Source organism: Geotrypetes seraphini, chromosome 2, assembly GCF_902459505.1.
Source record: "Geotrypetes seraphini chromosome 2, aGeoSer1.1, whole genome shotgun sequence".
Classification (NCBI taxonomy): Eukaryota; Metazoa; Chordata; class Amphibia; order Gymnophiona; family Dermophiidae; genus Geotrypetes; species Geotrypetes seraphini.
In genome coordinates this window covers 182,492,888-182,506,697 of record NC_047085.1, presented here as the reverse complement: position 1 = coordinate 182,506,697, position 13,810 = coordinate 182,492,888, and the positions used below count along the sequence as shown (strand labels likewise).

The window sequence follows — 13,810 nt, the reverse complement described above, 5'->3', positions numbered from 1 at the left end:
TCTCTCCTATTAACAATCCCTAATAAGTGGTATACTTACCTATTAAGCCTCTCACTTCTGTTATATTTAGATTTTGTTTTAATTTAATCTTCTCCTTTCTTAATCATGTTTTCAAACATTTAAAACATGATGCCCTTCCAATAGACGCCAGCGCATTAATTTCCTCTACCTCAAATGTTTGTGTTGAACACATTTATTCAACATTTCACACTTTAAAAAAGTTTATTTGCTATTTTCTACATACCACCTATTCAACACACAACATTCCTCTTCCTATCTTAAAATTCATAAACTAATTCCTTACTTCTCAAGTGTGCTGATCTCGCATTCCACACTGTCGCCACTTCAGCTGTGTTGGTTTTCAATCTCGTGCATGTGCCACTGGGACTAGGGCAGCTTATTCAGGCGCTTGGAACGCCACTGGGACACGGTCAGGCACTTGGATGTGGCAGTCACCGCGGGCCACACAAAATTACCAGGTTTGCCGGATTGCGGACCTTTTGTTTGATATCTGTACCTTAGCAGATCCTCACTCAGCACCTCTTCAGGACAACTTAGTCCTATCTTCTAATCTAACTTCTGCCCAATTCCACAATTACCATTCATCTAAAAAATTAGATAACACTTTGTCTTATAACAGCTTACTCACTACTTGGATAAAACCCCAGTAGACTGACTTCAGGAAAGCACACATCAGCACTGAAACTGTTCTACTTCAACTAACCACTACCATTTTTCATTATCTTGATCAAAACAAAAATAGTACCTATCCTAAGATCTTGACCACACCATTCTACTCTTGACTCGGGTGTTTCTGGTGTAGGCTACAACTGGTTCCAAGCCTATCTTTCAAACACATTCTTTTATGTTCACTGGAACAACATCTTCTAACCATTACAAACTTGATTGCGAAGTTCAAGGTTCTCTTCTTGCTCCTATTCTATTCAATATCTTCTAGCTCTACTCTTTGATGCTTGTTCAAACCCTTGGCCTTACTGCTTATATCTATGCCAGTGGTTCTCAACTCTGTCCTGGGGGACTCCCAGCTAGTTGGGTTTTCAGGATATCTCTAATACATTAATTAAATAAAAATGAGCTATTTATTGTTAACTGAAATAAATTTTTTTAATTCTTTTAATAAATCCTTATACAGTGCTTCCCCTGCGAATTCATGGTCTGCGATTCGCAGTCCTGGTCATTCATGGTATTTTCCAACCGCGAATGACCAGGCAGAAGAGGGCAGCCAGAGTGCCGGCGAGTGAAGGAAATCACTCGCGGTGTGCTCCGACTGCCTCTTCCTGTACTAAAGTCGGGCCCTTACCAATCAGGAGCTCCTTTGACACGCAGCTCCTGATTGGTACGCAGCTACTGATTGGTGAGGCCCGACTTTAGTACAGGAAGAGGCAGTCAGAGCATACCATGAGTGATTTCCTTCACTCGCCAGCACTGCGGCTGCCCTCTCCTGTCTCCCCTACTAAAAACCGTATTTGCGGTTTTTCAACATTCATGGGGGTTCCTGGAACAGAACCCCCGCGAATATTGGGGGAGTACTGTACTACCACAATCCTTTGTTATTCATAGTATTCATCTCATTACAATATCATAAATATTACAAACATTTTAAATATTTTCAATGTGTGAACCTCACAATTACATTTCAAATGCATTCATAAACCCACTCATACTAAATCAACTCAATCACACTATAGCAGCAGTTCATATAGCTCCAGCAATCATTTGCATGTATTCTGCGATAAACAAATTTCAGTTCAGAAGAGGGGAATTGTAAAAAAATAAATAAATAAAAAAATTTCAGGACAATAAACCGGCACCAATTGCCATTCTTCAAATCTCGTCAGTCCACTGTTCCCCTCTTCTTCTCGCTTCTCCATGGCTAATGGGGCTGTATGGGTATTGATAAAAATAGTCAAGAAAAAGCGAGGAGGAAGAGGGGGAACAGTGGACTGTGACTGATGAGATTTGAAGAACAGCAATTGGTGCCAGTTTATTGTCCTGAAATTTTTTTTTATTTTTTTTTTACAACTCCCCTCTTCTGAACTGAAATTGTTTATCGCAGAATATATGCAAATGATTGCTGGAGCTATATGAACGCACTGGAGCTATGGTGTGATTGACCTGATTTAGTACAAATGGGTTTATGAATGCGCTGGAAGTGTGGTAATTGCGAGGTTCATGAGTTGAAAATATTTTAAATGTTTGTAATATAAGAACATAAGAATCGCTGCTGTCGGGTCAGACAAGGGATCCATCGTGCCCAGCAGTTCACTCACGTGGCGGCCCTTAGGTCAAAGACCAGTGCCCTATTTGAGTCTAGCTTCACCTGCGTATGTTCTGGTACAGCAGGAACTTATCTAACCTTTTCTTGAATCCCTTAAGGGATCTTTCCCCTATAACAGCCTCTGGAAGAGAATTTCTACCACTCTCTGGGTGAAAAAGAACTTCCTTACATTTGTACAGAATCTATCCCCTTTTAACTTTAGCGAGTGCCCTCTCGTTCTCTTCACCTTGGAGAGGGTGAACAATCTCTCTCTCTCTCTACTAAGTCAATCCCTTCAATATCTTGAATGTTTTGATCATGTCCACTCTGTCTTCTCTTTTCAAGGGAGAAGAGGCCCAGTTTCTCTAGCCTCTCATTGTACGGCAACTCCTCCAGTCACATAACAATTCTTGTCGCTCTTCTCTGGACCTTTTTCAAGTAGTACTATGTCCTTACGGGTAAGGGTAATCTAGATAGCGATAGCTAGAAGGATGCTAGGGTGCATAGGAGAGGTATGGCCAGTAGGAAAAAGGAGGTACTGATGCCCCTGTATAAGGCTCTGGTGAGACCTCATTTAGAATATTGTGTTCAATTCTGGAGGCCGCACCTTCAAAAAGATATAAAAAGGATCGAATCAGTCCAGAGGAAGGCTACTAAAATGGTGCGTGTTCTTCGTCATAAGGTGTATGGGGACAGACTTAAAAGATCTCAATCTGTATACTTCGGAGGAGAGGGAAGATATGATACACGTTTAAATACCTACATGATGAGACCAGCAGACACATCCTCGGTCAAAAACTCCAAGATAAGTGGAATTACATTATAAAATAACAGTCTGTCATCACTTATCTGAAAATGTAGTCTTCCAAATGTTCTTTGACGTAGTGCTGAGACGTGAAAGCAGGAAAAACCCGCACAGTGGAGCGTAAGCATCCAGCACAGCAGCTAAACAATCATCTCCCCCAACTACATTTCTAAAATCCCTCAAACACCCCTCAAAATATAAACTCCCATAGCTGAGCCACCTTTCCCCACATACCACACAATAGCTATCTTTCAGTCCTTACCCTTCCCACAGCAATAAAAACTAGGGTAGCCAATGTCATGCCGATTTTAAAAAAGAGAGTCCAGGGGAGATCCGGGAAATTACAGACCGGTAAGCCTGACTTCAGCGACGGGCAAAACGGTGGAAACAATTATAAAAAATAAAGTTGTGAAACACAATAATAATAATAATTTTATTTTTGTATACCGCCATACCCAGGGAGTTCTAGGCGGTTCACAACAGTTAAATGCAGTACAAACAATGTAGTTGGAATTGAAGAACATAACAAAGCAATCATAGAGTCAAACAAGTTATACGTCTACAATTTAAGTAAAAGGAAAAAAAGTACATACACGCCAATAGGAGGGAGCAACAATCTCAAAAGAATGGGGAGGGATAGTGATGGAGAACATTAAGGATTTGGTCTGTTGAAAAGTTGAGTTTTAATCTGTTTTCTAAAATTGAGATAAGAAGAGGCATCAAGTTTTGGGTATGGGGAGTCCGGGAAAGGTGCACATTGCAGCTCTGGGTCTAGGAAGAATACGAGACATGCAAATAATGCTAAAGGTGGCCTAGCTGCTATAACAGGAATGTCCCCACTGAGACATAACAAACATACAACATGGAGGGCTATGTACGTCAACGCCCACAGTCTGGGAAACAAGATCCTGGAACTGGAAACAGAAATGATAAATGCCGACTTGGATGTGGTGGCGATATCTGAGACCTGGCTCACAGACTCCCACGGGTGGGACATGGTCATACCGGGTTACAACTTGCTTCGCCGGGACAGGGAGGGCAAAATGGGAGGAGGTGTAGCATTATATACTAAAGATGACATTAAAGTCACCAGAATCACAGATGTACGGTACACTGGAGAATCCCTTTGGGTAAATTTGGCCAGAGGGAAGGACAAATGCTTGTATCTTGGCGTAGTATACAGACCTCCAAGACAACAGGATGACCAAGATATGGAATTAATCGGAGATATAGAGAATATCACCTTGCGTGGGGACACAGTATTGTTAGGTGACTTCAACATGCCTGATGTGGATTGGGTCACGCTTTCCTCTGCTTCATGCAGCAGCAGGAGGCTATTAAATTCCTTGAAGGGAGCAAGACTAAGGCAACTAGTGTTGGAACCAACAAGGGATCAGGCAATCCTAGACCTGATACTTACCAATGGAGAAAGTGTCACAGAGGTCTCGGTGGGCGACACATTGGCCTCCAGCGACCACAACATGGTATGGTTCAATCTCAGAAAAGGTTTCACTAAATCTACCACACTAACCAAGGTCCTTAAATTCAAGGACACAAACTTCAAAGAAATGGGAGACTTCGTTCACCAGGTGCTACAAAGCCAAACAGAAACCGATAACGTGGAAGAAATGTGGTCAACTATAAAAACCACCATACAGGAAGCAACAAACCGCTATGTTAAATCGGTAAGTAAACGGAGTAGGAACAATAAGCCACAATGGTTCTCTACGGAGATCTCGGACCTCATCAAGGAGAAGAAAAAAGCATTCATCTCTTACAAACAATCAGGGAAACAGGACTCCAGGGAAATCTATCTGACCAAGTCAAAAACAGTCAAAACAGCAGTTAGAGAGGCCAAATTCCGCATGGAGGAGTCTTTAGCAAGGAACATAAAGAGAGGAGATAAATCCTTTTTCAGGTATATCAGTGACAGGAACAAAAACTCAGGTGGGATAGTACGCCTCAGGAAACCAGGGGGAGACTATGCAGAAACGGACTCGGAGAAAGCCCAACTGTTAAATGAATACTTCTGCTCAGTCTTCACCCGCGAGGCGCCGGGACTTGGTCCTGAGCTGCAGACAAGGGTTGACTCAGCTGATCCATTTAGTAATTTTGAGTTTACGCCCAGCAGTGTCTACTGCGAGCTGTCAAATCTCAAGGTTAACAAGGCAATGGGGCCTGACAACCTACACCCCAGGGTGCTCAGGGAGTTGTGTGATGTCTTGGCGGAACCGCTATCCGCACTCTTCAATCTCTCCCTTAGTACAGGTGACGTCCCGTTGGACTGGAAAATGGCTAACGTCATTCCACTTCATAAGAAAGGCTCCAAGATGGAAACAGCAAACTACAGACCGGTGAGTCTCACATCAATAGTGAGCAAACTAATGGAAACTCTAATCAAATGCCAATTGGATACGATCATGAACGAGGAGAATCTACGTGATCCCCGTCAACATGGATTTACTAAGGGGAGATCCTGCCAATCCAACCTGATCGGCTTCTTTGACTGGGTGACGAGAAAGCTGGATGTTGGGGAGTCCCTGGACATCGTATACCTGGACTTCAGCAAAGCATTCGATAGCGTACCACACCGCAGGTTGCTGAGCAAAATGAGTTCTATAGGATTGGGCGACACGCTGACGAAATGGATTGGGAACTGGCTTGAGGGTAGGCTTCAGAGGGTAATGGTGAATGGCACCCCCTCCGAAACGACGGAGGTGATCAGTGGAGTGCCACAGGGCTCCGTCCTGGGCCCGATCCTGTTCAACATCTACATAAGAGACTTGGCAGAAGGTCTCCGAGGTAAAATAACATTATTCGCTGATGACGCCAAACTAAGCAATGTAGTGGCCAAGAGTACAACAGACAAAAACTCAATGCCCGACAACATGATGCACGACCTACTACTACTGGAGCGCTGGTCTAGGTCCTGGCAACTCAGCTTCAATGCCAAAAAATGCAAAGTCATGCACCTGGGCAGCCATAATCCATGCAAGACTTACACCCTAAATGGCGAGATCCTAACAAGAACTAATGCAGAGCGTGACCTAGGGGTGATCGTCAGTGAGGACATGAAGGCTGCCAATCAAGTGGAGCAAGCTTCCTCCAAAGCAAGGCAAATCATAGGTTGCATACGCAGGAGTTTCGTCAGCCGTAAGCCTGAAGTCATTATGCCATTGTATAGATCCATGGTGAGACCACACCTGGAGTACTGTGTGCAATTTTGGAGGCCGCATTACCGAAAAGATGTGCTGAGACTAGAGTCGGTGCAGAGAATGGCAACCCGGATGATCGCTGGGCTCAAGGATCTCCCTTACGAGGAAAGGCTGGATAAGTTGCAGCTCTACTCACTCGAGGAACGCAGAGAGAGGGGAGACATGATAGAGACGTTCAAGTATCTCACGGGTCGCATCGAAGTGGAAGAAGATATCTTCCTTCTCATGGGTCCCACGGCAACCAGGGGGCACCCGTGGAAAATCAGGGGAGGGAAACTGCACAGTGACACCAGGAAATTCTTTTTCACTGAGAGAGTGGTTGACCGCTGGAATAATCTTCCACTTCAGGTCACTGAGGCCAGCAGCGTGCCTGATTTTAAGGCCAAATGGGATAGATACGTGGGATCTATTCACTGAGTTAGGTGGGGAAGGGTCATTGCGGTGGGCAGACTGGATGGGCCGTGGCCCTTATCTGCCGTCTATTTCTATGTTTCTATGTTTCTATGTTTCTATGTTTCTAAGCACAATTTGGGCAGGACAAACACGATTTAATGAGACATACTTTATATACAGGTAGTCCCCGGATTATGAACGATTCTTTAAGGAGAAAGGGAAGAATCAAGAGTATGAATGGTCACAACCACTGACCCTCAAGCCTTCCACTGAAGAATGCTGGTGTAGGTGGAATGAGGTTGAGATAGACACCAAGATTGTTTCCCACGTTTATCCATGGGGATGGGAATGATGATGAATTTTGTCACTGTGTCATTCTCTACACTGGACACAGTTACGAACAGGATTCTGCTTCACCCTTCCATGTCCCAACATGTCAGAGAGAAGGCTTTCAGGTCAACTGCGGGCCGGAAGTAGGAACCACTGCTCGCGGCTTTGTGAAGAGAAACAAGTGCAGCTGGAAGAGAGGAGGGAGCTGGCAGTAAATACCGGTGTGAGGGAATCACAAATTTGGGACACAGAATGAAGAGAGGGAGGGAGAGAGGCATTTTGGGACACAAAAAGAAGAGAGAGAGGGGTAAACTTCAGACAAAGGAAGGAGGGAGGGGGCATGAAGTTGGGGCACAGAATGGAAGAATTAAGGGAGAGAGAGATGCTATGATGGAAGAGGGAATTGTTGCGCCTGGGTGTCTCTTGAGTGAGAGGGAAAGAAATGGTGCACATGGGAAAATGAAGAGAGAAGAATTGTTGGGCATAGGGAGGGAGAATTGTTGGGCATAGCTGCTGAACAAGAATGTACACTGGTAGGGCTAGTCTCAGTTAGGGCGCTGGTCTTTGACCAGAGGGCCGCCGCGTGAGCAGACTGCTGGGCACGATGGACCACTGGTCTGACCCAGCAGAGGTAATTCTTATGTTTTTATGAGAGGAGTGAGGTAGAGATGCATGGGGAAGAAAGATGAGGAGACGCATTGGATGTGGTGGTGAAGGAACAGTGGGACGGATGGAAAGGGATGCAAGAGGGGCCTCACATGATCTGTTACATACAAATTCAACTTAAGAATGGAAATCATTCTTAAATCGGGGACTGTCTGTATTTAGCCTAGATTCTATTCTAAGAGAGGCTTGTGAGATTATACCAATGTGTTAGACATCTCACCCAGACCACAAGCTACATTATTTCCCCTACCATGCAGGTATTTAATTCTGGGGACAGGCAGATGTGATTTGTATTTTTGACACCTGGAAGGTCATCAGCAAGGGCTGTGTGCAGATGTATATATACTAGTGGCCAAAATTGTGTAAACAGTTTGAGATCACAGAATTTTATTCAACTGTTGCTCTAGTTACTTATTTAATCCTGTAATGTATGATATTTATAAACATTCATTAATTAATGTTTCTAAACAATGCTAGTAATATTTGTGTAGTAATTGTTTATTTTGTGGCTAGGAATGATTTTTTTTTAATTAATTAATTTATTATTCTTGAAATAATTTACAAGCAATAAAACTTGTGTAGGCAAAATGAGAAGAAACAAAGATCACAACAGATATTAAAGATAAAACAAAAAAAAAACCCCCCAAAGTCCTTTTCTTCTATCCTTTTTTTTTCCTTCTTAGACCTCTACATTTGAAGGGGGAGAGGTTTTAATACTTGGGACCTAAAATATTAAAGCAACAAAAACAAGAAAGATAAAGGCTTAACGGCTTTCCAATGGCCCCTTATTTTATCAATTACATCCCTTAATTACCCTCTGGTGATTTTCTTTAAGTCCAGGAAAGCTCTCAAATGGTCTGGGACAAGAAAAATATATTTTGTCCTAAATATTTAATGAGGCATTTACATGGATACTTCAGCTGAAACACAGCACCAATTTCTTTAGCTTCTTGCCTCATTACTAGGAATAGTTTTCTTCTTTCTTGAGTCTCTTTGTTGACATCTGGGAAAATCCATATTCGTTGTCCCAAGAAAGGAATCTGTGTTTTATGAAAGTAAATCTTCAGTACTGAGTTTAAGTCTTGTTGAAAAATAAAAGAAACAAGTAGTGTCGCTCTCTCTTCAACTGTTGAAGTAGTTGTCTCCAATATCGCAGATAAATTTTCCAATTCTATAGTAGTTTGAACTTCGTTCCCTGGCTTTTTCTTTGATAGAGGCAAATAATAAATATTATTCAATGGGGGAATGGCCTCGGGAGCAAAGTTTAAATTTTGTACTTAAGTACTTCCTGAACAGTTGAACAGCTGATGATTCCAATGACTTTGGAAAATTTAAGAAACGCAAATTGAGCCTCCTATTAAAGTTTTCTAGTTGTTCAATTTTCCTATGCACCATCAATTTGTCTTTAATTAGACCATCTACTGCTGATTTCAATGTTGTTATGTCTTCATTTACTACTTTAAATTTAACTTCACTATCAGTTTTCAAATTTTCAAGTCTTAGAAAGAGAGTCCATCTTCCTTACCAGGTCTGTCGTTTCCTGGGCCGACTTCTGTATTGTCCCATCCATTCTTTGAAGCATTCCCCAAACGTCCAGGAGTGTAATCTCCAATGGAGTTGAAGGCAACCCTTGAATTCCCAATGATTTCACTTTCACCGTGGGAGCCTTTCCCATCTGACTCCCCTCTATAGAAGACATACCCGCAACCACTTCGGTATCTGGATGGCTCTGAGTCTCAGGCAGCTCGACCGCGGGACAAGGAGGAACAATGGGAGCTGGAGGGGATAGTGAAACTTCCAGCTCATGCGCAGGTGCAGGGTCCCGAAACTCTGACGCTAGCGAGCCTCTCCCTCCAGAATCCAAAGGAGCTCTGGCAGCAAAGTCAAGCAAGGTCTGACGCATAGATGTCAAGAAGTCTGTTGGTGAGGGTCCCAAGTGGACAACTCCTTTTCGTTTAGAATGAGGTATTCTGGAAAAATTCTAGCAAAAAAAGCAACCGCTCATCTGACTAATACTTGCCAGCTGCCGCCGTCTTGGCCACTCCCCCCTGGTTAGGAATGACTTTTAATGATTTGACATCAAAAAGATAAGCAATCGTATTTCTTTTGAAATGAAACATAGAAAGTGACGGCAGAAAAAGGCCGAGGCCCATCGAGTCTGCCCACACCATTGACCCACCCCCCTATTTAATCGCTCTCTGATGACCTTTCCCTCGTAGAGATCCGACATGAGCATACAGTACAGTAGGTTGTTTGTATGTTTCGTTTTGATGATCTGATGTCACAGCTTGTGAACGCTGTCTAAAGGCCTGTTGTACAATATGACAATTTCAATTGCTATTTTTCATTAATTGCAATTAAATTGAATTAATTGAATATTAATTGTCTAATTACACTAAAATTACAGCTGGATGCTAAACATTGCAGAAGAGACTTGACTGGTCACCTAAAAAGAGAGCAACAGCCATAACCTTAATAAAAAGAAGGCTACAGTTACTGAACGATTGCAGCCAAAATTGGTCAAGGTATATCACTGGCCAGGGTACTGAAACACTGCAAATGCATATTTTCCTTGATATACTTTCAGACTAGAAGCATCAGAACAAAGACTGGGGGGGAAAAAAAAAAAAAGGTTACACCACCTCAGACAGATAGAAGAATAATGAAAATGGCTCTACAGAATCAGAAATTAACTGCTGCTGACATCAATAAGTCAATGGCCAAAACAGGGGTGTTGGTGTCAAGCCGGACAGTTTGCTGGGGATTGGTGAAAGTAGGCCTGCAAGCAAGAATTCCCAGGAAAAAGACCTTCATCACCACAGTTCAGAGTTGTAAACATTTGAACTGGGCTATAGAGCATGCCAGCTGGATCACAAAGAACTGAAAGTAGATGTTGTGGAGTGATGAGATCTGAAAAAACATGATAGCAGCAATAATCAACTCCTGGTTCCACATAACGCCACCTATTGACCTCCAAAAATTTATGGACAGCATACCAAGAAGATGCGAGGTAGTAATCAAGTCTAAGGGATATCAAATGTGCTACTAGTGAGATTGATGAAGTCATTTGCTAACTGGAAAAATCATCATTATTAGCTTGGGTAGCTTATGAACAGCATTATTTTTTGTAAAATGTACCAAATATGCTAATCTTAAGTGATTACAGAGTTTAAGTCAAAAATTCATGCATTAAATTATGATGTTATAGCCACAGATATATATATATATATATATTTTAAAATGTAATGCCTAAAATGCTAGGTGCGCCCACAATTTTGGGCATTAGTGTAAGGAGAAGATTGAATGGGACACTATGGAAAAAGACCAAGAATCAAAGCTTAACATGAACCTGAAGTTCAGCAAATGTAAAACCTGTTGTGCCACACCCTAAAACTGACAGCTTCCAGCATACACAGAAAATAATAACATACATAGGTTAACAAAGCACAACCTTACCATTTTCCTTCCACTGGAATCCCAAAGAGACATGTCACCCCATGATGTATTGTAAAAATATTTCTCTCCAGGGTCGTAACTGTTGATTGCCTGGAAAAAAAAAAAGGAACTGCCATGTAATTGCTTCTACCAAAAAGAAAAAAAAAAACACCACACCACACAAACAAACTCTTGCTTACATAGACTAGATTACAAGTTACCCCAAGAGCACAACCCAACCATCTGAGCCAAACTTAGGGTTACCTGTGAAGTTTATCAGATTCAGCCAGTATAGCAACAGAAAAGCAAAAGTAAATGTGGGAAATTCAAATCAGATGAACAGGAGAAAACAAACTATTATGACCAAAAACAACAAGGAGCTCTAATAAATCGTTGATGTGACAATCGCTTGACAAATATCTGCATCAAGAGTACTGTGGCAGAAAGGTGAGCAGATCAGATCAAAGAACAGATCAAATAATCCAAATCAGTATTAATAGCAAGAACACTGGAGGGGTTAAATATATAGCACATGACTTGGTCAAGTTTTGCCCTCCTTAAGCTGCTTCAGGTCTGCTCAACTTTCTGCTGGTCTGGATTTTACAGACCAGCTAATTACTTGTGTAGCCCCTGGTCTCCTATAGTCCCTGTGAATAGTTCTGAGCAAAGGATGCAGGCCAGAATAACACTATCAGGTAAAGGACAGTAAAATGGACAGCTTAGAAAATTCCCCCTTTACCAGTATAGTCAAGAGTTCTGGGATGCTGATCCCCAGAGCTATATGCATAGAGGTAGCCTGCTGCTTAGAGAAATTCTCTGCCAGCTACCACAAAGCTGGGAGTGTGTAGTGCAGTAGTTAGTGCTACAGCCTTGGCACCATGAGATTGTGGGTTCGAATCCTGCACTGCTCCTTGTGACCCTGGGCAAGTCACTTTATTTAATGTACCTGGGGCAATAGGGATTAAGTGGGAGCCCACTGGGACAGTTAGGGAAAAATGCTCGAGTACCTGAATAATTTGTAATCTGCATTGAAGGATATGTGGAATATAATAAAAAAAAAAAGCTATTAACCAGAGGGAGACAAAACTGTTTCTCCCTACTCCCTTCCGCTTCCGATTCCAACTGCCTCTCTGTACTTTTCTCTACACTGTTTATCAGGCAGAAAAATAACCCTCTACTGTTTCAAAGAGCCAATAGTAGCTCTCTGCCCCTGGCAGTGGGAGGAGTCCACACAGTGTGCATGATAGCTTCACTGTTGCCATGACGTCAGAGGCCTGCCTGCTGAATCTCTGCACTTATATTCAGGGAACACAGGAATCACCCTTTTCACACTCTCCCCTTGCCACAATTGTATGGGTCCCCCACAACCACCTGTAAGGCCAGTGCAGTAAGGACAAGTGCTACCTGGTACATCAGAGTCGATCTGAATAGCCAGTTGAACTGTCAACAAATTGGTTTTTAAAAGTATTTCCCTGCAGTTTCGAATGTCCTAGTCTTTGTAATTTTTGACAGTGAAAAATCAATCCACTTGTACCTGTTCTACTCCACTCAGGATTTTGTAAACTTCAATCATATCTCCCCTCAGCCTTCTCTTTTCCAAGCTGAAGAGCCCTAACCTTTTTAGTCTTTCCAGACCCAGATTCAAATTACATTGTATAAAGGCGCCACAGCATGAAGTAACCCTTACACCTTTCATCAAAGGAAACAGGTAGAAGAAAGCATTCAGAACAAAATCAGAAGAAAATAAACCCTCCCCATTCCTTATCTATCATGGTAAGGTTGCATAACCCATCAGTCTGGACTTGTCTAGCAGGATTGTGGAACAATGTAGTACAAGGAAAAAAAGTACATACACGCCAATAGGAGGGAGCAACAATCTCAAAAGAATGGGGAGGGATAGTGATGGAGAACATTAAGGATTTGGTCTGTTGAAAAGTTGAGTTTTAATCTGTTTTCTAAAATTGAGATAAGAGGCGGCATCAAGCACAATTTGGGCAGGACAAACACGATTTAATGAGACATACTTTATATACAGGTAGTCCCCGGATTATGAACCACCCATTTATATGGACTGACTAGGTGACTGATGGTAAGTGCATATTTTCCATGATACACCATCCAACTTAGGAGGAAGGCTTGCCTCCTGTTACAAAGGTGATTTTAAGATGCAATTCCCCCAGAAGTTTTTCTAATAGTCTCTTATAAAAAAAGCAATTACTTACCTGTAGCAGATGCATCCAGGAACATCAGGTAGATATTCTCACAGATGGGCGACGTCATCCACGAAGCCTGGTATAGACAGTGGAAAAGTGTACTGTCACTTTAACTTCCTAGAAGTTTCAAGACCGCCCATACCACACATGTGCGAGTGCCTTCTTGCCTGACAGCTTCAGTAAACAAGCTAAGCAGCTAACTAGGGAAGGTTGTGAGAATATCTGCTTGCCTGTCCCTGGATAATACTTGTTACAGGTAAGTAACTGTGCTTTATCCCAGGACAAGCAGGCAGTATATTTTCACAGATGGGACTCCCTAGCTATTACGAATGGGATGGAGGGAAGTTGGTGACTAAATAGAGATTATTTAAAAAAAAAAAAATTAACTGTTTGGCTGAATTGACTATCCCATCCAGTATCAGTCTTCAGACAGAAATAGAATGCAAAAATATGGAGTAGGGACTTAAGTCTGCTT

General features: G+C 42.3%; 1 protein-coding gene across 3 annotated transcripts in view; it reads right to left on the bottom strand.

The window, feature by feature from the left end:
* Positions 1 to 13,810, bottom strand: part of ADNP2 (ADNP homeobox 2) — a 90,180-nt gene that overhangs the window by 27,813 nt on the left and 48,557 nt on the right. For all 3 annotated transcript variants that reach the window (XM_033934468.1, XM_033934467.1, XM_033934469.1), the window contains one exon: positions 11,144 to 11,233. In XM_033934468.1, coding sequence (XP_033790359.1) covers positions 11,144 to 11,233 — 90 coding nt within the window. The remainder of the gene's footprint in view (positions 1 to 11,143; positions 11,234 to 13,810) is intronic.